Source organism: Heteronotia binoei, chromosome 20 (assembly GCF_032191835.1).
Source record: "Heteronotia binoei isolate CCM8104 ecotype False Entrance Well chromosome 20, APGP_CSIRO_Hbin_v1, whole genome shotgun sequence".
NCBI classification, from domain to species: Eukaryota; Metazoa; Chordata; class Lepidosauria; order Squamata; family Gekkonidae; genus Heteronotia; species Heteronotia binoei.
In genome coordinates this window covers 9,272,336-9,300,171 of record NC_083242.1, presented here as the reverse complement: position 1 = coordinate 9,300,171, position 27,836 = coordinate 9,272,336, and the positions used below count along the sequence as shown (strand labels likewise).

General features: G+C 46.2%; 1 protein-coding gene across 1 annotated transcript in view; it reads left to right on the top strand.

Moving 5' to 3' along the window:
• Nucleotides 1-27,836, top strand: part of SDK1 (sidekick cell adhesion molecule 1) — a 936,924-nt gene that overhangs the window by 409,953 nt on the left and 499,135 nt on the right. Inside the window, exon 7 of the mRNA XM_060260466.1 lies at nt 14,310-14,326. Coding sequence (XP_060116449.1) covers nt 14,310-14,326 — 17 coding nt within the window. The remainder of the gene's footprint in view (nt 1-14,309; nt 14,327-27,836) is intronic.

The window sequence follows — 27,836 nt, the reverse complement described above, 5'->3', positions numbered from 1 at the left end:
TCTCAGATTCGCCATAGGGGATCAACACTACCAATTCCGTGCCCTCCCTTTCGGCCTCTCTACAGCCCCAAGAGTGTTCACGAAGTGCATGGCGGTGGTAGTAGCAACTCTGAGACAACAGCGCATCTCCATTTACCCTTATATAGACGACTGGCTGGTCGTCTCCCATTCCAAGGAACAGCTCCAGTCCGATGTCTCCGCGACACTGTCCCTCCTGGCCACTCTGGGCCTTCAAGTCAACACTTCCAAATCGAACCTAACACCTACTCAATCCATTCAATTTATAGGGGCTCATCTTTCAACTCTGTCATGCAAGGCATATCTACCAGCAGACAGAGCACAACACATCATGTCTCTGGCCAGAGACATTATTCTACATCGTTCCCAGACAGCTTTCACCTTTCAGAGGATGCTAGGCCTCATGGCCGCCACCACCTCTGTACTCCTGTTTGCCAAACTGCATATGCGCCCTCTTCAGTTGTGGTTCGTGAGGACCTTCCATCCTCAGCGTCAACATCAGCTCACTGTGCTCACTGTCCCAGCTCACATCATTCCGTCTCTCAAATGGTGGACTGTGCACCATCACCTTCTCAAGGGAATGTCCTTTATTCAGACTCCTCCCTCGGTGATTGTCACTACGGACGCTTCAAAGTGGGGATGGGGAGCCCACTTAGGACAGCTCACCGTACAAGGCCAATGGACAGAATACGAGCGCTCCCTTCACATAAATTGTCTGGAGTTGATGGCAGTCCACAGGGCCCTGCGGTCTTTTCTCCCATCACTTCACAACAAGCATGTCCAAGTCGCATCGGACAACATTGCAACTGTATTCTATATAAATCGACAGGGGGGCACTGCTTCCGTCAGACTGTGCAAGAGAGCTTTGAGCCTATGGCACTGGACCATTGCCCACGGCATTTTCCTATCTGCAGTCCATCTACCCGGAGTCCAAAATGCTCAAGCGGACACTCTCAGCCGACACCCCATCAACGATCACGAGTGGTCCATCAACCGCTGTCATCTCCTTCCCGTATTTCAGAAGTTCGGTACGCCGGACATAGATGCCTTTGCAACGCAAGAAAACACCCAATGCCCACGCTTCTTCACGTGCGGCCAGCCGTTTCCACTGTCAGCAGGAGACGCCTTCCTGCAATCCTGGAGAGGCCCAATGTTGTACATGTTTCCACCAATTCCTCTCATTACGAGAGTATTGCAAAAAATCATGACGGACAGTGCCAACTGCATCTTAGTGACTCCATGGTGGACACGTCAACCGTGGTTCACCACTCTCCTCCTGCTGTCCCACGGTCTCTTTCACCGCTTCCCGCAAGCTCAGGACCTTCTCTCTCAGCAGAGGGGCAGGGTTCTTCATCAAAACCCTACTCTCCTCCGCCTTACAGCATGGAGAATCAATTCCTAACCTTCTCACCAGAAGTCCGTCATATCATCCTCAACGCTAGGAAACCGGCTACCAGAAAATCCTATAACCTCAAATGGAAACGCTTTTCTAAGTACGCGGAATTACATTCCTTCCGACCTGAGTCAGCCAATATCAATCAGATTTTTACTTACACCCTGACTCTCTCCAAGACGGGACTGTCTCACTCCTCTCTGAAAGTGCACCTGGCAGCTATCTCTGCATTCCATCCATGCATCAAGGGCTCCACTGTATTCTCACACTCCGCCACCAAGGCCTTCCTGAAGGGAATCCTTCACCTTCACCCTCCAATCCGCAAAATACAACCTGCTTGGAGCCTATCTTTGGTCCTCAGTCAGTTAATGAAGCCACCATTTGAACCCATGGCTTCCATCTCCTTACACCTTCTGACCTGGAAGACTGCCCTTCTGGTAGCTATCACCACTGGCAAACGAGCCAGCGACATCTGCGCTTTCAGGGCGGACCCTCCGTACACTATTTTCCACCATAACAAGGTGGTGCTGCGCCCTGATCCCGCCTTCTTACCTAAGGTGGTATCGCCGTTCCATCTTGGGAAGCCTTCCGTCTTACCTGCGTTCTTTCAAAACCCCACAGACACGGGCCAGCGCACCCTGCATCACCTAGACGTACGTAGAGCTCTGGCCTTCTACATCGAAAGAACTAAACAGTTCCGACAAGACAATAGACTCTTTGTCTCTTATGCTACCCATAATCAGGGTGCTAGAATCTCTACTCAAAGATTCTCTAAGTGGATTACCTCCACCATATCTTTATGCTATGAACTGGCTAAGCAGCCTGTACCTGAGCACTTGCGAGCTCACTCCACCAGAGCGGTCGCAACCTCAACAGCCTTCTGTAAGGGCGTTCCAATGGAGGACATTTGCGCTGCTGCGGTCTGGTCGTCCCCATCTACTTTCGCCTCGCACTACGCTCTCGACGTTCGTGCCCGGCGTGACACATCCTTTGGGCAGGCTGTGCTGAGATCAATCTTCGACTGAAGTCATCTGCGACCTATTGTGAGTACAATTTATACTACTTACTCTACTCTAACTTGCAGACCTTCTTTACAGATCCAGCACCCGCCTCCTGCTAGGTAGCTTGCCAGTCACCCATATGTGGGACTGCACAGAGACCACGATGAAGATGGACAGGTTGCTTACCTGTAACTGATGATCTTCGAGTGGTCATCTGTGCAGTCACACATACCCACCCGGCCTTCCCCGCTGCTGGACTTCCACATCATTGCATTTTATACACCTGCCCGGCGGCTGGAAGAAACTGAGTGGGTTGGGCGCCTTCCCCTCGTCTGGGCATGCGCAGTCGCTGCCCCCTCCCCGGGACGAGGGAAAAGGCGCGCCAAAAATAACGCTTAGGATTGCTTTGAATTCTCCGAGATGGGCTCCCACTTTTTCTAGCATTAGTATATTTTCCAGGGCTTCTTTGGTAGAAAAAGTCCAGCAGGAACTCATTTGCATAACAGGCCACACCCCCTGAAACCAAGCTTTGGAAAAAGTCCAGAAAAGGGCAACTAGAATAATTACAGGGTTGGAACACTTTCCCTATGAAGAAAGGTTAAAACGCTTGGGGCTCTTTAGCTTGGAGAAATGCTGACTGAAGGGTGATATGATAAAGGTTTACAAGATTATGCATGTGATAGAGAAGGTAGAGAAAGAAATCCTTTTCTCCCTTTCTCACAATACCAGAAGTAGACATTCAATGAAACTGCTGAGCAGTCAGGTTAGAACTGATAAAAGGAAGTACTTCTTCGCCCAAAGGGTGATTAACGCGTGGAATTCACTGCCACGGCGGCTACAAGTATAGACAGCTTCAAGAGGGGATTGGAGAAACATATGGAGCAGAGGTCCATCAGTGGCTATTAGCCACAGTGTATTGTTGGAACTCTCTGTCTGGGGCAGTGATGCTCTGTATTCTTGGTGCTTGGGTGGGTACAGTGGGAGGGCTTCTAGTGTCCTGGCCCCACTGATGGACCTCCTGATGGCACCTGGGGTTTTTTGGCCGCCGTGTGACACAGAGTGTTGGACTGGATGGGCCATTGGCATGATCCAACATGGGTTCTGTTATGTTCTTAAGCTAGCCAGAACTGCATTCCTGTGCATTCCTGCTAAAAAAAAAAAAAGCCCTGGTATTTTCCAATGACTCATTTGTTTGTTTGTTTTATTCTATTTCTATCCCATCCTCCCATAAGGCTCAGGGTGGGTTACAACAATTAAAACAAATTTAAAATACACATAAAACCATTTCAGTGCATGGCATGAAACAACATGCTCCTGGTTTAAGACTCTGCCACAGTAGCTAATCCAATCCCTCGACTTTTTAAATGCAACCAAAGTACAGTTATCTCAGTTTAGTCATATTTCTAGCCATATTTTTAAAAACAAAACACAACACAGTGTTACTGAAAGCAGTATACACTACATTATTACATTCCAGGGCATGTTAATATGTAATGGGGAGTGATAGGCATTCTCAGACATCGGATCCCATCTGAGAGCCAGTTTGGTGTAGTGGTTAAGTGTGCGGACTCTTAACTGGGAGAACCGGGTTTGATTCCCCACTCCTCCACTTGCACCTGCTAGCATGGCCTTGGGTCAGCCATAGCTCTGGCAGAGGTTGTCCTTGAAAGGGCAGCTGCTGTGAGAGCCCTCTCAGCTCCACTCACCTCACAGGGTGTCTGTTGTGGGGGAGGAAGGTAAAGGAGATTGTGAACCACTCTGAGACTCTTTGGAGTGGAGGGCGGGATATAAATCCAATATCATCATCATCTTCTTCTTCTTATCTCCCTCCCTTAAATAATGTCAAGTTTGAGTAAAGTTAAGTAATAACTGATGGACAGCTGGTGGACAGCTGCTTTTTGTTGAGCTCCTTAGAATGGCAGCTGAACACAAAGCAACTTGCCAGCGAGCCTAGCTACAGTTCCTCCCCTTTCCCCACCTGGAACTGAGAGAGGTTGGGGCCAGGGAGCATTTATACTCTTTATGGGACTGTTCCAGTCTCCCAGTATCCTCCCACTCCAAGATCAGCTGCTGAGTTTTCTGGATGGGTGGAAATTTGAACCTGAATCATTTGAAATGTGGTATCGGAGGAGTGTTTTATAGACAGCACGGATCACCAAAAAGACAGATCAATGGGTTCCAGATTAAATCGCACCTGAACTGTTCCTAGGAGCTAAAATAACTACACCGAGGCTATCGTCTTCTCATAACGTGACCAAAGCACAATTGCCACTGGAAAAGACAATAATCCTGGGGACAGTTGAAGGCAGTAGGAAAAGAGGAAGACCCAACGTGGGGTGGGTTGACTCAAGTCAAGGAAGCCACGATCCTCAGTTTTGCAAGACCTGGGCCAGGCTGTTAGCATTAGGGCGTTTTGGAGGTCATTAATTCATATAGTTGCCGTAAGTCAGACGTGACTCTCTTTATAGAAGCAGTAGATGAAAAAGATATCATGACGTGACATGTAATATGCCCCAGTTCCATCCAATCACTGCAGCTCTGATAAACTCCTTATCAATGAAATTCTTACTGTGCTGGAACATTCCAGAATGTTGCCTCAGTAGAAAAACTGTAGTTACTGGAGAGTGGAAAAGAGAATGGAGAACCTTGGGCCAAGGAATGGTTGTTTTGTAACTCTTTGTCACTTTTGGACTCCCTGTTGCTTTCATGCCCCCCTCTCCCCAGTTTACCATATTGGCTTTAAAACACATGGGGTGAAATCATCGGACAACTTACACGTGAATCCTCTCTCGCCCTGAGAAATTTCTCTCTTTGTATTGAAGCTCTTTACTTCTTTCAGTATTTCTCAGGAGTTCAGTCTGAGGAAGACTGCTCCCCTCCAAGTTTGCTTTAAATATTGCTTCAGGGGAAATTCCGATAGCAGTCCCCAAATGCATGCTTGCCCTTAGGGAGAGGCTAAATATTTTATGTATTTTAAAGTGTCTGGCACAAATGGAATATTGGTATAGAACATAGAGGAGCTCTTATGTGTTCCTATTCAGAACTGGATTATCTTGGGTATCTCTGTGAACAATAGTCCTGTAAACTGTTGTCAAATATTTGACTATTTGTCAAATATAATTAAAATTGCAGATAGTCTTTTCAAGGTGTTTGGAGATCATAGAATCCCAGAGTTGGAAGGGGCCATATAGGCCATCTAGTCCAGCCCTCACTTCAATGCAGGATCTACCTGGAATATCCCCAACAAGTATTTGTTCAGCCACTGCTTAAAAACTATCAGTGAGGGGGAGCTCACCACCTCCCTAGGCAGCTGATTCCATTGCTGGATAACTCTTATTGTAAAAAAAGTTTCTTCCTAATATCCAGCTGGTACCTTCCCACCCTTAATCCAAACCCATTATTAGGAGTCCTCTCCTCTGCTGCCAACAGAAACAACTCCCTGCCCTCCGTCTCTAAGTGACAGGTCTTCAAATACTTCAAGAGAGCAATTGTGTTCCTTCTCAGCTCCGTCTTCTCCAGACTCAACATATCCGAGTGTTATCTGTGGATGGTCCAGCTTTCATTCCCCACATAGGCGCTAGCGCTAGCCAATATAATATTAAATATAGCGATTCTACTGAAAAGGTCACTGTGAAATGTGTTAGTTGAATTTGATCATTTTCAGTGGAAATACAGTGTCCGTGTGATAGCTTGACAATTTATTAGACATTGCCATATATACTGTCTGTAGCTGTGGATTATGTTTGTGGGGCAAATTTCCTTTCAGGCTAGGAAGGTCATCAGGTTGTCCTGTGTACCTTTCGGTTGTAGGTAATTGCGTAGCCCCAAATGAGCAAGCGATATTGTTGACTTCTTGAAGCTAAATGTACCCAGCATAACTACTTTTCAAAAAGAAAGCAACAGGTAAATTATCCCAAAGATCACCAGGTGATGATCTGAAAGGATCTCTTGATGGATAATTCAGTTGATGCAACTCCAGGACTAGCGATGTTGCTAAAATTTGCACTCCAAGTAGAAGTTTCAGCTGGTCTTCTGTGGGTGGTCTTCATTCCGTCTCCTCTCATGCTCCTTTTTTTCTCCAACTTTATCTCTGCTGCTGTTCAGCCATGATTAGTCTTGCCAACCTCCAGGCAGTGGCTGGAGATCTCCTGGGATTACAACTGATCTCCAGGTGACAGAGATAACCTGGAGAAAATAGCTGTTTTGGCAGGTAGATTCTGTGGCATTAAACCCCGCTGAAGTCCTTCTCCTCAACTCCCACCTTCCTCAGGCTCCACCCCCAAAATCTCCAGGTGTTTCTCAACCCTGAGCTGGCAACCGTATGGGAGGCAGCAAACCAGCCAGGGAGAAGGGAACCTACTTCCCATTGCATAATCCTTGCAGGTGCCCAGTGCATACTGGGGAATGTAGTTTGCAGGACACCTGGCAGGAGGATGTCATATTCTGGGAACCTCATTCCCCAGTGTACACAGCATCCTTCAGTGAATAAATCAGGCAAGAAGGTATCATAAGAACATAAGAGAAGCCATGTTGGATAAAACCAATGGCCCATCCAGTCCAGCACTCTGTGTCACACAGTGGCCAAAAAAACCAGGCGCCATCAGGAGGTCCATCAGTGGGGCCAGGACACTAGAAGCCCTCCCACTGTTGCCCCCCCTCACAAAACGCCAAGAATACAGAGCATTACTGTCCCAAACAGAGAGTTCCATCAATATGCTGTGGCTAATAGCCACTGATGGACTTCTGCTCCATATTTTTATCCAATCCCCTCTTGAAGCTTGCTATGCTTGTAGCCGCCGCCACCTCCTGTGGCAGTGAATTCCACGTGTTAATCACCCTTTGGGTGAAGAAGTACTTCCTTTTATCAGTTCTAACCCGACTGCTCAGCAGTTTCATTGAATGTCTACTTCTTGTATTGTGAGAAAGGGATAAAAGGACTTCTTTCTCTACCTTCTCCATCCCATGCATAATCTTGCAAACCTCTATCATGTCACCCCACAGTCGACATTTCTCCAAGCTAAAGAGCCCCAAGCACTTTAACTTTTCTTCATAGGGAAAGTGTCCTAACCCTTTTAATCATTCTCACTGCCCTTTTCTGCACTTTTCCCAATGTTATAAGAAAGAGGAAGGCTGTTCCCTTCCCTGTGTTGTCCGGTTGGCCAGCCAACTGCCTGTGTGGCAGAACAACAGTTGATCAATTGGGTTAGCGGCTTTCAGAACCCAAGGCAGTCTCAACGAAGTCACAGAGTACAAGACCCTCGAGTACTCATAATCAGGTTTGGGATGATCTGAGAGCTGATTTATTGGCACATTGCTCAGTTTATCCACGCTTCAACATAAACATCTAGAAAGAAGGGCTCTTCTTGCATTGGGAGGCAGCATTCTTCAAAAAATATGTCAGTGCTGGAATGATAACACATAGCTTTGGGGATGTACACCGTTAAATGTTCTTTTTTTTTGGAAAAGTATATCATTCAGTCAGTACTGTTTTAATATATTAGGCTTGGCGAGGACTGAAATACAGTCAATAGAATGAGCAAAGAGAAGAAGAAAAACGAGAGATTGCCTTTGATTAAACAGGGGGGGAGAGAGATCAGATACTTTCCAACTTGATGGAAAGGGCTGTTTGCACTTCACAGGCTAATGCAGAGGAGTATTATGGGATTTGGCAGACCTTTGTGGACTCTGCGGTGAGCGTGGAATTCCTCGCTTCAGGATTTATTTTGACAAAAAAAAAAGAGAGAGTCTTTGGACGATTATACATCTTTGTTCTAGACTGAGATGGCGCTGATATCCCGCCTTCAAGCAACATTATGTGCATGATTGGCCAAGCAGCAGGGCTAATTGTTTTTTTACTCCATCAATGTGGATTTCAAACAGAGTCTGTCTGCAGCAGAAGTAGTGGTGGACACTTAATGATTTGGGTGGTGCCAAGTACAGCTATGTAATGTATGAATGTGCCCATACTGAGAAAGGAAAGAGAATATTGTTTATTATCCTAAGCAGCCCTAAACAGTGAGCCTGAAAATTAGTTATATTTTGTCGTGTGCCAGAAAATGAGATGAGTTGTTTTGTTCTTGCTTGCTTTTAGAGGTTTCAGTTGGTTTCAGTGAGAAGCACATACACGCACTGAGGATGAAAAATGCAGACTTATCAAGTGATCTTCTCTGTCATATCTCAGGCAGTTTAGGAGAAAAGGGTTCCCATTTTATAGCCAATTAAAGTTTCAGTTGCCCAGAGAGACAAAAAATTGTCACGTGAGTGATTTTTCCTCATTCCTCAAGATTCTCAAGTCAGCGATAGCATATATTTTTTTAAGTAAATAGGTGAGAGGGAGGAAACTCTGCCCCCTGCCCCCTCCCATGGCTTGTGTGTGTGTGTACACACATGGACACTGTGTTGTGGTATTGCAAATTAGCAGGGCAGAGAGAAATGCTTTAAGCAACAGAATGAGGCGAGGGGTGGGGGAATGTTTAGCTCCCTCAAAATCATGCTTTTTTTTTTTTAAATTTCATATCTCATCTGGTTAGCCCTGCCTTTCTCTGGTGTGGGGAATTTCTCCCTTCACTCCACTCTGCAGTGGTCTTCCTTGATTGCAAAGCATTTACCCCCCCCCCCTTCCCAAATCAAGAAGAGCCCCGTGGCGCAGAGTGGTACGCTACAGTACTGCAGTCCAAGCTCTGCTCATGACCTGAGTTCGATTCCAACAGATGCTGAGTTCAGGTAGCTGGCTCAGGTTGACTCAGCCTTCCATCCTTCCAAGGTTGGTAAAATGTGGACCCAGCCTGCTGGGGTAAAGTGTAGATGACTGGGGAAGGCAATGGCAAACCACCCTGTACAAAGTCTGCCATGATGCAACGTCTCCCCAGACTGATGCTTGCACAGGGTTATCCCAAATCAGCAGACAGACATAATTCTCTACTCTGGCCTAAATAGCAACAGGCAAGCATCCTTGCTGGTCTCCAATAGGGATGCCAGCCTCCAGGTGAGGCCTGGGGATTCCCTAGAGTTACAGCTCATCCCTAGACTACAGAGATCACTTCCCCTGGAGAAAATGAATGCCTTGGAGGGTGGACTCTGTACCTAGGGTTGCCAGATTCAGGTTGGGAAACTCTTGGAGATCCCCAGGTTGCACCTGGAGGCTGGCATCCCTGTCTGTACCCCACTGAGTTTCAGCGATTTCAGTCTGCAGTTGGGACTTGGGGATTTACCGGAATTACAAAGCATCTCTAGTTTAAAGTTTAAAAGGATCAGTTCCCCTGGGTCGTTTTCATACTCACCTTAATCAGCAGCGACGACCCTCTTCACCGCGCAGGATCTGCGCGGATTTCGCATTAATTGCCGCGGAGCACCCAGAAGAGCCGGAAAGTCCTGGCGCTTTTGCGGCGCAAACGGAAACTGGTTTTTGGCGGTTTCCGTTTGCGCCGCAAAAGCGGCGGGACTTTCCGGCTCTTCTGGGTGCTCCGCGGCAATTAGTGCGAAATCTGCGCAGATCCTGCGCGGTGAAGAGGGTCGTCGCTGCTGATTAAGGTGAGTGCGAAAACGACATTAATAAATGAATGCTTTGGAGGGCGGACTCTTATGGCATTGTACCCCACTGTGGTCCCTGCCCTCCCCCGGCTCCATTCCCAAATTTCCAGAAGTTACCAAGTTCGGAGCAGGCAAGCCTTCTCCCCACCCCTTGCCAGTGGCTGGGGGTGGGGGGACTGGCAACTCTATCTACCAATGATGAGCCAAGTGTCTGCTTTTCCCTCTTGAAAAGAACTCAAATTCTAAGCCTCTTCGGGGGGAATGGTGGTACTCAAAGCGCACCTCCTAGGGCCAGACTCCTCCAATGAACTTAGGGGTGTCATACAAACCCTTTTGGGAAGTGTAAGAATGTGAAGTTCTGGCTCAGTTGGAAGTGCCTTGTCATGTATTGGAGCTTGGAACCTTCAGGTGAAAACGAGGTTCAAAAGTCTTGGGAGAGCCCGTTCAGCTTGTAAAAGGATTAAAACAGCACTGCACATCAAAGAATCCCTTGGACTGCCGTTTGCTATTCTCCTTGAATCCTGAGGTCCATCCTTTCAGTATCTACACCGCAGGAGTGAACCTTAAAAAAGAAAGAAAAATGAACGTATCTGTTGAACTGTTAGGTTTGGGGAATTGATTTAAATTGTTTAAATGTAATATTTTGTGCTGTCCTTTATAAGCGTGTGCTTTGTTATGCACTATTAAGGAAATTAAGGTAATTTTCTAAGAGGTCATTATTGCTGGTTATCTCTTTAATAGTATTGTTTGGATGTTTTACACGGAAGCATTGCTTCTCTTGCTTACCACACAACTGGGGATTGTCAACCCCTAGTATGTATGCATGTACTATTGTCCTTTTTAATTGGGGGCTCCTGAATTAAACACTGTCCGACAATCAACAATATCTTTTATATTTGTTCTGTGGGTAACAAATTGCAAGAAGTAATTGCGGTAACAATGCCCTGATTGTGCTAGAACTAAATTTTCACTGAAAGCACATTTCAATACTTGCAAACCCCAAAAAGAAAAGGAAAAAAAAAACCCAACAAAAAACTTTGTACTCAGCGCTGTTCTTTTTAAAAGAGAAGTTTTTATGAAGTCTAATGACAATCCTATTTATTGAATTTCCTGAAAGTAAGTTTTTTTTTATTAATGCCGTAGTCATCATGTTTCATCGAGTGTTATGCGGCTGGCAATTCCTTTCAATTCCTTATTAATAATCTGGTAAGCAGTTTTGGCGATTTTCAATTTCGTGCTGCCGCATTTGCACCTGTTTCATGATGCAATCTATCAGTAGGGCTGGAAGCGCCAGACTAATCTGCTATAGATATTAGATTTGTCATAAGCAGTTATCTTTAATGGGCCAAAATTTTCAAAATATTAATCCCAAGTGAACTACAATTTAGATTGGTAATGTTTGTGATGTGAACACTTGCCAATCACATTTTAATAACTGCCTTACCAATGCTGTTGGATTAACCCGCAGTGTAAGTTATGTGATTTATAGGATGGTTTATGACTTATTATTCACCATACACCAGTAGTAAACCTTTCTGCACAGACAGCCCTCATTACTTCAGATAGGTATGAGGGAAAATCTGGACTACAGTGAAATATTTCTGTATTTTAGATGCATTTACCACCCTTAGGCTGATGCACAGAATATTTAATTTCGTATTCTTTCTGCTCTACACCTTGGAGCTCTTTCATCTCCGGCAGAAGTGCCTGCAAGCACTTAATACCCCCCCACCCCCTCAAAAAACCCCACAACTATTCAGGCTGTTTCTGGAGTTCATCTACCGCCCGATCCAGTTTTAGTTTTACTGTAATGTTTTTCTTTCAGTGTTCATAATTATATCAAGCTGCTGATAATCAAGTCATTAGCAGCTGCCAAAATAAATTTGGAAAAGTATTAGGGGGGTTCTGCTATCCTTTCAGCTCAGAAGTGGCTTGACACGATTGTTGTAATGGACAAACTTACTGGGGAAGGGGAATTATTTAAGAACAGGAAGATATTCTCCAGTTTTCTTTCGACAGGAGTGGGCTTTGTTTCTTGATTACTGGAATGCCCCAGCAAAAAAAGAAGGTAAAAAGCAGTATTATGAAAATAATAGAACACACCTTTGTTTTTTAGCTTGTCTGGTGTCAGATGCATCTTCCAGCAGTAGGGTTGCCAGGTCTGTGTTGGAAAATACCTGGAGACTTTGGAGGTGGATCAGGGAGAGGGCGGGGTTTGGGGAGGGGAGGGGCCTCAGCAGGGTACGATGCCACAGTGCCCATCCTTCAAAGCAGCCATTTTCTCCAGGGGAGCTGTAAAAGTGGGAGCTCTCCAGGCCCCACCTGGGGGTTGGCAACCCTACCCAGCAGGATTCAAGCTTATTTACAAACTGGTCTCAGATCAAGACCTAAGTCATGTGGCTGGTCAGTGTGGGAGTCAGAAGTCTCGGATATCTTCAAGCACAGTCATTGAAAGCAAAAAGTAACTCCTGACGTCAATTTCAGAGAGTGCCAAATGGATATGTTTTGAGTGGATGGAAATCTTAGGTAGGTGGTTCCTGACCATTTGGGTACAGTGGCCTACTTGGAAAAAAATGACAGTGTATGAGCAAAACCATAAAATTTCAAAAGTCTGCGACCCACTTCCATGGGTTTCACAGCCCACTTTTGGGTCAGGACCCCCAGAGCTTCAGAAATGCTGCAGTAATGCATCACTGAATGGAGGAGAGAAGGAAAGATTCGTGCAGGCCATAGGGTTGCCAAGTCCAATTCAAGAAATATCTGGGGACTTTGGGGGTGGAGACAGGAGACTTTGGGGGCGGAGCCAGGAACAAGGGTGTGACAAGCATAACTGAACTCCAAGGGAGTTCTGGTCATCACATTTAAAGGGACAGCACACCTTTTTAAATGTCTTTCTTCCATAGGAAATAATGAAGGATAGGGGCACCTTCTTTTGGGGCTCATAGAACTGGACCCCCTGGTCCAATCGTTTTGAAACTTGGAGGGTATTTTGGGGAGAGGCACTAGATACTATACTGAAAATTTGGTGCCTCTACCTCAAAAAATAACTCCCCCAAAGCCCCCAAAACCTCCAGATCAATTCCCCATTATACCCTATGAGAAATATTCCACATAGGGAATAATGAAGACGTTTCCCTCTCCTCCACCCCCCCCCCTCCTTCTTGTAAATCTGATGTAGGGGATTGGCTCTCTACTCACCAGCCAGCTTCTTCACAGCAACAAAGACACAGACACAGAAAGTTGAAGCCTTTCACCACCTGCGGAGGTGCAAAGGCACATGGTCCTTTGGGGCGGGGCAGGAAGCAGCCTTGGAAAGCTCCGGCTGCTGCGATCCGAGGTGGGAAGGGAATGGAGGAGGAGAAGCTGCTGGGATCTAGGCTGCGTGGGAAGGGTTGCCATTCCCCCCGCTTTCTGGATTTTTGCTGAGCAGGGGAGGAGGCTCCAAATCGGGGGTTTGGGAAGCCTAGCAGGCCACCTTGTGTCCCCACCTCCCATGCTGTCACATTTTCAGGAATGTTTGAATTCATGGGATTTCCTATTCCTTATAGATGCTTCTGGTTAACAGTGGAGTCTGCTTTCTTAACTATTGACACCAATCAGGGCTTTTTTTGTAGCAGGAACTCCTTTGCATATTAGGCCAAACACCCCAATGTAGCCAATCTTCCAAGAGCTTACAGTAGGCCCTGTACTAAGAGCCCTGCAAGCTCTTGGAGGATTGGCTACAACAGGGGTGTGTGGCCTAATATGGAAAGGAGTTCCTGCTACAAAAAAAGCCCCGATCCCAGTCTTATACATCAGGTATCTAAATGTTAACACTATATGTTTATGGTACCATTGTATTTCTGTAGCACTGGATCACTTCCACGCTGTGTTGCGTCTTTGCAAGCTCATCAAAGAGCAGCTATCCTCGCTGAAACAAATGGCTAATCCATGTTTCTTTTTGGTCCTCCCACCGTCCCTTTTGATAAATGAGATGTGCCTCAGACCCGGTTTGTTAGCCTATGGCACCTCCACTCTTTGTTCTAATTTCACAAATTTCTTCTTCTCAAGAGCAGATGACTCAGTGCAATATATCATTAAAGGCAGTGTGGGGGGGTTTTTTTTGGTGATGTCTGGCAGCTTTTTGGGAAATATCAGATGGAGGACTGACTTTTCCATTAGAGAAATGGAGCAACGGTATGGATTAAGTGGTTTCCACACTGACAAGAGCGTTATCGTTTTCAGGGTGGAAGACGAGGTGAGCCGAAATGAATCCTCTTTGCAGGAGAAAGGGGGAGGATGGGGGTGGGGAGCGTTAAAGTAGTTCCATATAGACTCTGACCTCTGCAAACCGAGGCGTATGAAAAGACTTGCCTCTGTCTGATGAGCCCTTCAGAACCGCAATGTAAAGACTCCTCTCTTCCTTTTTCCCCCATCTTTGATCACCTCAGGGGCTTTAAAATCCTGGTTTTTAAAAGGAGTCCTGGCTCACAATTCTGTGTAGACGTGCAGAGTTGATTAACACTTACACGAGAGAGGAAAGAGATACAATACCGGTGAAGGGGAAAAAAGAAAGAAAGAAAACATAAGTGTTGCGGGTGGAGCCTCTCTACAAACTCTTTTGTCGTTACTTCGCTAGGATTGTAGCCGAATGTATTTTAAGAGTGTTAGACAAGATTGGGGGGAGGGGAAGGGCTGTCTGCTCAAAAAAAAAATGCATTGCATGGAATGTGCTTGAAAGCATACGTAACGACGAATGGAGAAGGCTTTTATGTTTTCTTGGGAACAGCCAACGTCTCAGCCCAGTGAAAAGGGAGATCCGTTCCCCTTCCACACTATCCTGCATTGTTTTACGGAAGACGGATATTTTTAGTGTTAAGGTCATTAACTGCTAAGGTGAGCTGGTGGACTGTTGCTGGGGTTGCCAGGTCCACCTGGAGACTGGCATCTAGGGTTGCCAAGTCCAATTTAAGAAATATCTGGGGACTTTGGGGGTGGAGCCAGGAGACATTAGGGCAGAGCCAAGACCAAGGGTGTGACAAGCATAATTGAACTTCAAGGGAGTTCTGGCCATCACATTTAAAGGGCCTGCACATCTTTTTAAATGTCTTCCTTCCATAGGGAATAATGAAGGATAGGGGCACCTTCTTTTGGGGCTCATAGAATTGGACCTCCTGGTCCAATCTTTTTGAAACTTTGGAGGTATTTTGGGGAGAAGCACTAGATGCTATACTGAAAATTTGGTGCCTCTATCTCAAAAAACAGCCCCCCCAGAGCCCCCGATACCCACGGCTCAATTCCCCATCATTTCCTATGGGAATCGTTCATGGAGGTGCATGATGGCTATGGGGGAAACCGGGGGATCCACCTCTGGGACCTGGGGATTGGGAAGCCTACTGGCATCCCTACCTCTTGACTTGTTTATATCCCACTTTTCTACCCAATAGGGTCTCTTACTCCATTCCCCTGTTTGCCACTTTATCCTCACAACAGCAACCGTGTGAGTTATGACTGGACCAAAGTCATCTGGTGAGCTTTTGGAAAAGAGTGCGGATATGATCCTAATCGAACTACGTCTTTGTTTTGTCTGTTGTGGCTGCTGCCTCCCCTCATCTCGTTCTATGCTTACTGCTCTTTAATTTCCTGGCCCATGAGTTCTTGTATTGTATCCTATGCAACATTTTGTAAACCACTATCATGTCACCCCTCAGTCATCATTTCTCTAGAAGAGGAGGAAGAGATTGGATTTATACCCCACCCTTCACTACCTGAAGGAGTCTTGGAGCAGTTTACAATCTCCTTTCCCTCCCCAAAACAGACAACCTGTGAGGGAGGTGGAGCTGAGAGGGCTCTAATAGAAAGTGCTCTTGAGAGGAACTGCTCTGTGAGAACTTGTGACTGGCTCAAGGTCACATCAGCAGGTGCATGTGGAGGAGTGGGGGATCAAACCCAGTTCTCCCAGATAAGAGTCTGCACACTTCACCACTACACCAAACTGGCTCGTAAAGAGCCCTAACCTCTTTAACCTTTCTTCATAGGGAAGGTGTTCCACCCCCCTTAATCATTTTAGCTGCCCTTTTAGGCACCTTTTCCAATGCTATAATATCTTTTCTGGGGTGCAGTGACCAGAACTGTACACAGTATTCCAAACGAGGCCTCGCCATAGATTTATACAGGGGAATTATGATACTGGCTGGTTTGTTTTCAGTCCTTTTCCTAATAATCCCCAGCATGGCATTTGCCTTTTTAAATCTGAGTCACACACTGAGTCAACATCAGAGATCTACCATGACTCCAAGATCTCTCTCCTGGTCAGTTACTCCCCTCTCGGCTTGGCTTCGCGAACGAAGATTTAAGAAGGGTGCAATAGTCCATGTTTGCTGCAGGCTCGCTGGTGGCTGACAAGACCAATGTGGGACAGGCAGGTCCGGCCACAGCGGCTGCAGGGAAAAGTCTGATTTAGGGTTGGTCCTGTAGCAGTGCGATTCTTCCTCAATCTCCTTTTGTCCTCAAGACCAGCTATGCGTGCGTTCTCAAAGGAAGAGACAGCCTGGTGGATGGTGTGCCTCCATGCTTTGCGATCTGAGGCTAGGTCAGACCACTGGTGATGGTTGATGTGACAGGTGCTAAGGGATTTCTTCAAGGAGTCCTTGTACCTCTTCTTTGGTGCCCCTCTATTTCGATGGCCGGTGGAGAGTTCGCCATACAGGGCAATCTTGGGAAGGCGGTGGTTTTCCATCCTAGAAATATGCCCTGCCCAGCACAGCTGCGTCTTCAACAGCAGTGCCTCGATGCTGGTAACCTCCGCCCGCTTGAGGACTTTAGTGTTGGTCACAAAGTCACTCCAGTGGATGTTGAGGATGGTGTGAAGGCAGCGCTGATGAAAGCGCTCAAGGAGTCGCAGGTGATGACGGTATAAAACCCATGATTCGGAGCCGTAGATGAGGGTTGTCATCACAACCGCTTTGTAAACATTGATCTTTGTGCCTTTTTTCAGATGCTTGTTGCTCCACACTCTTTTGTGCAGTCGGCCAAATGCACGGTTTGCCTTTGCCAGCCTGTTGTCAATCTCCTTGTCGATCTTGGCATCTGAGGAGATGATGCACCCCAGGTAGCTGAACTGCTGGACTGTCTTCAGAACTGATTCACCTACAGTGATGCAGGGAGGGTGATAATCTTCCTGGGGTGCAGGCTGGTGGAGAACTTCTGTCTTCTTCAGACTAACTTCTAGGCCGAATAGCTTGGCAGCCTCTGCAAAGCAGGACGTCATATGCTGCAGAGCTGATACCGAGTGGGAGACGAGTGCAGCATCATCAGCAAACAGTAGCTCTCGGATGAGTTTTTCCATTGTCTTGGAGTGTGCCTTTAGTCGCCTCAGGTTGAACAGGCTGCCATCGGTGCGATAGCGATACTCAGTTACTCCATCCACTTGTAATTATAGTTCGGATTTTTGGCTCCAATGTGCATTACTTCGGGGTTGTCCCTGCCGAAGCCAACTTGCCCAGCCTGAACAGATCCCTCTGGAGCTCTTCCCATTCTCTCTGGTCTTCACCGACGTGAACAACTTAGCGTTATCCGCAAACCTAGCTACTTCACTGCTTACTCCCAACTTTAAATCATTAATGGACAAGTTTAAAAGCGCTGGACTTAGTACTGGGCCCTGCAGCACCCCCATTGCTTACCACCTTCCATTGTGCCCATTTATACTCACTCTCTGTTTCCTGCGAATTAACCATTTTTAAAATTTACAAGACGACTTGTCCTCTTATCCCATGATTGCTGAGTTTCTTAGGAGCCTTTGATGAGGAATTTTTCCAAAGCTTTCTGGAAATCTAGGTAAACACCTACCGGAAATTCTGGAAATCTAGGTAAACACCCTTGCCCACATGTTTGTCCACTCTAAAAGGTTAGTGAGATGTGACCGTTCCTTACAGAATCCATGCTGATTCTTCCTCAATGGCTTTTGTTCATCCATGTGCCAACTAATTCTATCATTAATAACAGATTCCACCAATTTACAGACCAGCCTACAGTGTCCCAGATCTCCTCTGGAACCCTTTTCAAAGACAGGTTATATTAGCTGCCTTCTAGCCCTGAGGGATGGAGGCAGGTTTTAGTGATAGATTACATATTTTTGTCAGGAGATCCATAAGTTCACATTTGAGTTCTTTCATAACTCTTGGATGCATGCCATCTGGGCCTGGTGTTTTGTTGGTTTTTAATTTGTCCATCGGTTGTAGGACCTCCTCTCACATTACCTCACATCACACCCCTCCTGAAATGGATGGTTCTGGAGTGGGCAAGCATCTCCCATCTTCCACATTGAAGACAGAGGCAAAAAATGCATTCAGCTTCTCTGCCATTTCCCCCACCATCCTTCAGTAATCTTTTCACCCCTTAGTCATCCAAGGGCTCCACAGCCTCCCTGGCTGGTTTTCTGCTACTAATGCATTTGAATAATTTTTTAAATGTTTGGTCTCTTGTGTATTTTGCAATATGTTCCTCATCATAGTCCCCTTTTGCCTGTTGGATCACTGACTTGCATTTTATTTGCCAAAACCTGCTCTCCCTTTAATTAACATTACTTGGACTAACCTTCAGCCATGTAAAGGAACCCTTCTTACCTTTTATTGCTTTTACTGCCCTTGCCTCTAGGGCACACACCACTGCTGGCTGAGTTCACGCCAGGCTCCCACAACATTACCACTTTGGGCTCAGCCTGGACCCATCCAACCATGGCCCGAACCCAGGAAAGGAGGGTGTACCCTGCTTGGAGTGACCACATACGTCAAGCAAGCCTCTGTATTTCCTGGTTTGGTGTAATGATTAAGTGTGCAGACTCTTATCTGGGAGAACCGGGTTTGATTCCCCACTCCTCCACTTGCAGCTGTTAGAATGGCCTTAGGTTAGCCATAGCTATCGCAGGAGTTGTCCTTAAAAGGGCAGCTGCTGTGAGACCCCTCTCAGCCCCACCCACCTCACAGGGTGTCTGTTGTGGAAGGAGAAGATATAGGAGATTGTAAGCCACTTTGAGTCTCTGAATCAGAGAGAAGGGCGGGGTATCTGCAATCTTCTTCTTCTTCTGGTCTTGCTGAGAGACAGCTTTGGCATTTTTTACCGGGATGGATTTATGAACCCTTGCTTCTTGGCCAAGATGGCGGGGAGGTTTGATTAAACGTTCTCTCAATGTTGCTGTTGTGATCCCAGAGTAATTCTCGGAGATTGATTTGTAAAGCATTCCGACTCAATTAGGGCTTTAATCAGCAAGCGGCAAACTTCAGATGGCCCGTGGACTAATTTTTACCATCTCCTATCGACATGAACCTAAACTGCGCAAAAAAGAGAGAGAAAGAGAGAGAGAGAAAAAACAATTCAAGGGGGTGTAATTATCTGTTCTGATTACTGAAGTAGAAGAGTATGTGTAAAATGGGAAATCTCCTTCTGGAAAAGGAAAAAAAAAGGAAACAATTTGAGGCAGCTGCTGGAGTACCATTTCTGTCAATGTTGAATGAAGGCGCTCATTAAAATTCTTTTGTAATTGCGAGATAAAAATAACTTGGATATAACGTATGCCTTAGTAAGGGATCTCTGCAGCGTTGTGGGGTGAACCGTTGGCCAGAGGTCGATATTATCTCTGCATAGCAACTGTACAAGACAGTGGAGATTACAAAATGCGTGCGGATTCTTAACAGGGACATCAATTATAATGATTTCCCCCTTCAAGCTCTCTCCAGAACTATTATGTCAAAATGAATATTTTTTTTTTTAAAAAAATAGTTTTGCAAAGGAAGTAGGTGATAGTTTTCTTAGAACCAACGTGAAAGACTGACTTGCCCTTCTGTCTCAAGATGACAAGTTTCCATTGCAATTAAGAATATTTATTTAGATATTAATAACATTTTAATCCTATCCTTCCTTCCTAGTATGGATCTCTCGGGAAGATTACAAGAGAGAGCCAGTTTGGTGTGAGAGAGCCAGTTTGGTGTAGTGGTTAAGTGTGTGGACTCTCATCTGGGAGAACCGGGTTTGATTCCCCACTTCTCCACTCGCAGCTGCTGGAATGGCCTCGGGTCAACCATAGCTCTGGCAGGGGTTGTCCTTGAAAGGGCAGCTGCTGTGAGAACCCTCTCAGCCCCACCCACCTCACAGGGTGTCTGTTGTGGGGGGAGAAGATAAAGGAGATTGTGAGCCACTTTGAGACTCTTCGGAGTGGAGGGCGGGATATAAATCCAATATCTTCATCTACCTCACAGGGTGTCTGTTGTGGGGGAGGAAGGGAAAGGAGATTGTGAGCTGCTCTGAGACTCTTCGGAGTGGAGGGCGGGATATAAATCCAATATCTTCATCTACCTCACAGGGTGTCTGTTGTGGGGGGAGAAGATGAAGGAGATTGTAAGCCGCTTTGAGTCTCCGATTCAGGGAGAAGGGCGGGGTATAAATCTGCAATTCTTCTTCTTCTATACATCCATGACCCTCTACCAACCATTATTAGAGTTGCCAACTTCCAAGTGGTGGCTGGGGATCTCCTGGGATTATAACTGATATTTAACTCTCTGCTGATCACCAAGGCTTGCCAGTCGCCAGGTTTGGGCCGGGGATCCCCTGATTTTGCAGGCTTCTCCCCACCGCCAGTCAGGTGGCCAGCGGGGGAAAGCCTTGCTTCAACTGCCACAATGTGCCTTTAAATCTCAGGAAGGTTCAGAAGATTGCAATTGCTTCTGTTTTGGAAGTTGTGAGTGTGTGCCTTTATATTTCCATTCCATGGATGAGTACCAGTAATTGTGGCCCAGTACCACTCCAAAGTGATCATCTTTGCATTCTGGAGAGTGTGGGAAATAACAGAAAGAGTTGCAAAAAATTTCAGTGTTTTATTTTAGGCATCAGTCTCTAAAGCAGGGGTGGCCAAACTTGCTTAACGTAAGAGCCACACAGAATAAATGTCAGATGGAAGGAAGGAAGGAAGGAAGGAAGGAAGGAAGGAAGGAAGGAAGGAAGGAAGGAAGGAAGGAAGGAAGGAAGGAAGGAAGGAAGGAAGGAAGGAATATTGATTGATGGGGGAAGGAGAGGTGGAAAGAAAGCAACTTTAACTTTAAATGCATTCTCCAAGCCGCTGGGGGCTTTCACACAACTATGTGTGAAATAGCCACATGTGGCTCCCAAGCCGTAGTTTGGCCACCCCTGCACTAAAGTAATAAATTTAAGACAGAATGTCTCTAAAACTTAAGTAATTTAGCTTGCAGTGGAATCTGCAGTGCACTGGTATTTCCCTTCCTTCTCCGCCTGGGCTTGCACACGAACTACTACGTGTGTTTTATTTTACTCCATTTTATCATCTTTTTTTTTTTTTTCTCATCCAAGCTAAGTTACCCACAATTCATGGAAGGAGATCCAAAAGCCATATCATCTCTTTCTCAGAGTGGGTTTCATCCAACCACTTCAGTGGATGATGCTTGTCTAAGTTGGCTCAATGTCCTCAATGTGAATGACAGCTCAGCCACACCGTGTGCCTTGTGCATGATGTTCAAAGTGCATCAGCATTCAGGACCTTTTATGCTTGAAGGAAGAGCTATGATTGAAATTTCCTGCATTGCCCCAGGATGCATCATTGTAGAATGAAGAGCCCAGCTAAGAGAAACGCTACAGTCTGGCATTTAACTTTTATGATCCTAAACAGCCTGCATTATTTGTGGGTCACATGGGTACCCTTTGGACACTGGCTGAGGTCCCCTGTGGCCACACATGAGCAACACTGAACATGGCATGCCATGGATCAGCCAGCATTTGAAATTAAGAAAGTCTGATTGGATGGGAGAAAGACATCCTTAGAAGTCCCTCATTGCCACTTTGAGTTCCTCAGAAGAAAAGTGAAGTATTAAAATAAAAGTGTTACAGAAGTATTTTGAGCAGATTGTGAGAAGTGCAGAATAAATCCGGTCTCTGTATCTGCCAGAGTGAATTCACTGTCTGACGCGCTCTGAGTGACAGCTAGAACATTCCGACGACCTCTTCACTTGCAGGTGGGATTTATTCAGTGGTTATGTCCCTCGTTTTGGGTCGTCTAACAGAGTTAAAGCAATTATTTTAAAAAGAATGGGGGATTTTTAGTTTTGTTTTGAATATACCCCACAATTATCTCTGATAGCTTTGGTGTACGTTAAAAGACCTGCAATTTCCACTGTGGTTTTTTTCCCCCCCATTTCACTATTGGGGTCGGGCATGTTTGCTGAACGCAGAGATAAATATCATCTCCCGGCAGACTGATTATCTGTGACCCATGTGACCCACAAATTATCATAATAAACTCCCAATATATATGTACAGGAGTGGCTCAAACGGCACTCCAGGCAGGATGCCCTGCCCCCTCCAAAAGTGGTGGGAAATAGCCACGTGCCTTTGCTACAGAGTGCGCCGTGAGGCTGCCGTAGCTCCGCTCCTGCGTCTGACACAGTTGGCGGAGTGACGGGCAGCCCTGCGGCGCACTCTGTAGCGCAGGTGTGCGGCTCCCCCCTCAGCCGCTTTCGCCAGTATTTCCCTTGCTACGGAGGCGAGGGCAGGCGGGAGGACCATTCAAGCGCCCTCCCAGGGCTCGCACCTTTGCTCTTGCCAGGGCCGCGCCCTAGGCAGCCACCTGGGCTGCCTAGTGAAAGGCCCGACCCTGTATATGTCTGGTATAGTCTGCTATTGGAAAGTTTTGATCCTGGCCTATTTAGCTGCCTCAGTGAGGGATTGCTGCAGGATTCTGTTCAAAGTTCAGTGTAAATGCTTCAATCTCAGGTGAGTTATAGGTCAGTTGCAATAATTGGAAGGAAATGTAATCAAGTAACCTTCTTATTCTTCTGCTGTGGGTGATCCCTTTTATTGTGCGCTAATGAACAGTAAACATACTTGTCACTAGCCATTGATTCTGGGGAAATGTGCTGTATAATTTATTCCAATAAACAGTATCGTCTCGACCGCAGGGAGATGTCTCTTGATAACACTCGAGTTATTAAATACCGTTAAACAAAATCTTCAGTGTAATGAGATAGAAACTGTCTACCTAAGGAAGCTAAACTTTATTTCAGCTGAGAGAGTAAAAGCTGTCTCATCAGTGTTGACTTTCTATCATCGGTGACACAAATTAAAGGTTCACTATCTAAGGTGTTTTTTTTGGGGGGGGGCGGGATGCTAATCTGCATAGTTGCATAGTACATTTCAAATTTGGGAAAGTTAAATACTCAAAGTATGTCCTGGTTTCTTTAGTAAATCCTAGCTAGGTTCTTTTACGCTTAGATTTTGTATTAGGGTTGCAATAAAAAACAGTGTGGCAATAAAAAGCAGTTTCAGATGATATGAAGAATTTCTGCCAGACCTTGGAAAACCACTGCCAGTCAAAGTAATCAATACCGACCTTGACAGTATTGGGCTAAATGTAAATAAATAAATACAAATATATAATTTGCCTTGGAAGTATGGAAGCTTTTTCACAGTATCCCCAATTTTCCATGTTTCTCGGTTAAGGGTAAAATGCTGTTCAAACAAATTACAAAGATGATCTGACTCCTACTTGCAGAAATAGAAACACATCGGACACGACATATTCATGTAGGTACATTTAACTTACTGTGTACAGAGTAACTTCTCAAAAGGTTAACTTGCTACAGCTCCAAGCCCAGATAAGAGAGAGAAGAAGACAGGTCCTCTATAAGATGATATAGAAGACAAGGAAAGTCCAAAGAGGCTCACGCGTACCTGAGTGAGAGAATTCTCTTAACCCCTGCCATCCCAGATACTCATGCATAGTTTGACTATCCAACAGATAGAACAGGGATGGCCAAATTTGCTTAACAGCAGAACTACATAAAATAGACATCAGAAGTTTGAGAGCCACAGGACGAGGGAGGGAGGAAAGGAAGGGAAGGAAGGAAGGAAGGAAGACAAATAGGTGAGTGGGAGGAGGGAGGAGAGAGGTAGAAAGAAAGCAACTTTAAATGCATTCTCCAAGCCACTGGCTGACTTGGCTTGGAGAAGCAATTTAAAGAGAGAAATGCCTCCTCCGAGCCAGCTGACGGGGCGGTGGGAGCTTCAGGAGCCATGCAATGTGTGTGAAAGAGCCACACGTGGTTCCTGAGCCACAGTTTGGCCACCCCTGAGATAGAACAATGATCTGACTCCTTAGAAGCCATCTTCATGTGTGTGGCGAGCGGCGGGGCGGGGGATGGCTCAGGGATAGAGCATCTGCTTTGCTCTCATCAACATCCTGGAGCACTGCTGCCAGTTAGAGTGACCAATACTGACCTTGGAAGACAAGCAGTACGATTCAGCACAAGGCAACCTGTTCATGATTGCAGGACTTGAGGTTTTCTGTGCAAGAAATCTCCTCCTACCATTTCAAAAGGAGCACTAAGCTGAGCATTGCCTTTGTCAGGACTCACAGTATAGTTAATGAGAGCCAATTTGGTGTAGTGGTTAAGTGCGCGGACTCTTATCTGGGAGAACCGGGTTTGATTCCCCACTCCTCCACTTGCACCTGCTGGAATGGCTTTGGGTCAGCCATAGCTCTCTCCGGAGTTGTCCTTGAAAGGGCAGGCTCTGTTAAAGTTATCTCAGCCCCACCCACCTCACAGGGTGTCTGTTGTGGGGGGAGAAGATATAAGAGATTGTAAGCTGCTCTTAGTCTCTGATTCAGAGAGAAGGGCAGGGTATAAATCTGTGGTCTCCTCCTCCTCCTCCTCCTTCTTCGTAGATGACTGGGGAAGGCAATGGCAAACCACCCCATAAAAAGTCTGCCAAGAAAATGTCATGATGTGACATCACCCCATGGGTTGGTGCTTGCACGGGGGGGGGGGGGGGCTACCTTTACCTTTTTATAGCAGGGCAGGGTGGAGGGACATTCAGCTCCCTTCACTTCTGCGCTCTGTGCTGGTTTTTCAGGTGCCTGCCTTATCATACCTAATTTGGTCCTTATATGCTTTAACATGCAGTGAAATCCGTCCCAAAATATGCTTAAAACTGTTTCACTGGAGTTGAGGAAAGCGATTAAGGGCAGTGTTAATTAGCTGAGTTTTGTTCCCGCCTATTGACAATTTGCTTTGAAATGTTAAGCATTCTTTGGATGAAGCGGAGCCGAAAGGAGACGTTCCTTTCACGTGGCATCCCAGTTGGCAACCATTTTCTTCAACTAGCACATTTACATTTCAAACAGCAGCGGAGTATTTATAGTTTTCACACGGACGCACCACATTTTTTAACTATTAGGACTGGTGAAATGGGCCTTCTGTGGTCTGCAGGCCCTGTTCCACCCTGCCTTCCAAGGTTTTCCCAATACGTTTTCTTTCTCAGGTAACCACTTCCACCACCTGAATTGCCTGTTGGGCAATTGCCTACTGCGGGGGGGGGGGGGGGGCGGTCGGTCAGGACTCTCAGCTCCCTTTCCAAGTTCTGAGGCTTTGCTTCTGTGTCTCTTGCTGCCCACCACCTAGTCACCACGGGGACCATTTATTGCCTTGTGCGCCCCTGGAGGAATAAGCCACCTGCCAACTGATTGCCTTCTGCCTTGTGTTCCTTTTTAAACTAGCGTGCATAAGGTAGTGGGAGGTCTATGTGGTACAGAGAACCACTATCAAGAAAAACTTTATTAAAAAGTAAATATTCGCAAGCATACTTTTAGGACAGCACCAGATTGAGCAGGGGATTCAAAGAAATGGATAAAATGCTATTCCTTTGCCCCTCTCTCTATAAGCGCTCTATCAGATGTTAAAATATAGGACAGGCTCCTTAGCTTAGGAAGTTACAGATCTCTACCTAGTTCCTTTACCTTTCAGCTTTCTCCATCTCTTCAGGCCAGCACATGGATAGTGGCTGTTTCTACTCCAGACCTCAATTAAGAGTTTTGTCTGCTATGATGGACGCCTTGCACCTCTCTTTTCCCCACCCACTGACTAGGTCAGGCCAGCTCAGAAAAGCTTTTCCTGGAGAGTTTTCTTGGAGTTCCTTCCTGAAGTCTCTCTAGTATTTAATGCCTCCAAGTCTCTGTTCCTTACTTGAAGGGGGAGGGGGAGCTTGGCCGTCCCATTGTCTAGACCAAGGGTGCCAAACTTGCCTAATGTAAGAGCCACATAGATTAAACATCAGATGTTTAAGAGCCACAAGACATGAATATCAGAGGTTTGAGAACCGCAAGGAAGGAAAATAGATGGGGGAGGGAGAGGTGGTAAGAAAGCAGCTTTAAATGCATTCCCCAAGCCACTGGCTGGCTTGACTTGGAGAAGTGACTTAAAGAGAGAAATCCCTTATCTGAGTTGGCGGATGGAGTGCTAAGGTCTTTGAGAGCCACACAATATGTGTGAAAGAGCCACATGTTACTCCTGAGCCACAATTTGGCCACCCCTGGTCTAGACCTATTAGCAGTTGTATGAAGATGAGCTGAGGTGAGCCTGGAAAGTAACTGAGAGCTGATTTCCTTTCTTCCTGCCTGTTCTAGAGAGAGAGAAAAAACTTTTAAAATTCAGAGTGAAGGTTTTGCTCATTTTAACCTACAAAGGAAAAAAAAATGCATTTATTCACAAGGACATTAGCATTCAATGGCAAAAGCCCCCCCACCATATTTACAGTAATAAAAACCCATTCCGGATATTCTGTTCCCATCACAGTATACTTATTTTAGGGGCTAGAGTAATTGGGTTGTCATTCTGTGAAGAATGTGCCTTTGGAGGAAGGACGAATCTTTCTTGTCACTTTTTCTTAACGTTTCTCGCTGGACTTTGTATACGGTGTTCGTTCTGCCTTCGCTAATGTTCCATCAGCTCACAGGTTAAGGAACTTCAGAATTTCCCCAAGCTACTGTGCCTATCCGGCCTTGTTTCTGCTGCTAGGTAGGTGGCCGTATTCTGGACCCTATGAAGAGAAGGTGGCAGAAGTTTACACTGTATCGACCCCTTTGGAACAAGTAAGATTCAGAAATGCCTCTGCTAAAATACCACACATGCCAGCTGGCTTGGAAAGGAAAAGGAAAGGAAAGGTTCCCTGTGCAAGCACCAGTCGTTTCCGACTCTGGAGTGACATTGCTCTCACAATGTTTTCAGGTCAGAACTTTTATAGGGTGGTTTGCCATTGCCTTCCTCAGTCATTACACTTTCCCCCCAGCAAGCTGGGTACTCATTTTACCAGCCTCAGAAGGATGGAAGACTGAGTCAACCTTGAGCCGGCTACCTGAACCAACTTCCGCTGGAATTGAATTCAGGTTGTGAGCAGAGGGCTCCGACTGCAGAACTGCAGCTTTACCACTCTGCGCCACGGGGCTCTTCTACCAGCTGGCTTGAGAACCCACTAAAGAAAGTGGTTTGTGTCTAATGGTGGGTGGGTGGGTGGGGGGGTTGTAAGATTGCCAGGTTCTCCCTGGCCACCAGAGGGGACGGGGGTAGTGTTGCCAGATCCAGATTGGAAGTCTCCTGGAAATTTGGGAATGGAGCCTGGGGTGGACAGTGGGGTGCAATGCCAGAGTCCACCCTCCAAAGCATCCGTTTTCTCCAGGGGACCTGATCTCTATAGTTGGAAGTGAGCTGTAATTCTGGGGGATCCCGCGGTCCTGCCTGGGGACTGGCGTCTCTAGGGGATGGTAATTGCCAAGTTCTGCTGTTGTGCAAGTGAGGGTGAGGGCACTGCTGTAACAGAATTGATTTGTAGTGGGATAGACTGGTCCAGAAGGCATCTTTGTATGGGAGTGAGGAATGGATACTGCACCCCTGAGAAGGAAGTCCAGGGTTGCTATGTAGAAGCAGGCAATGACAAACCATCTCTGAATGTCTTTTGCCTTGAAAACCCTATGAAGTTTCCATAAATTGGCTGCAACTTGACGGCCCTTTCCACCACAATCAAACTGCCTTATTGTGTTTTGAATTCATTATTGTGTTATTGTGTTTATTGTGTTTTGAATG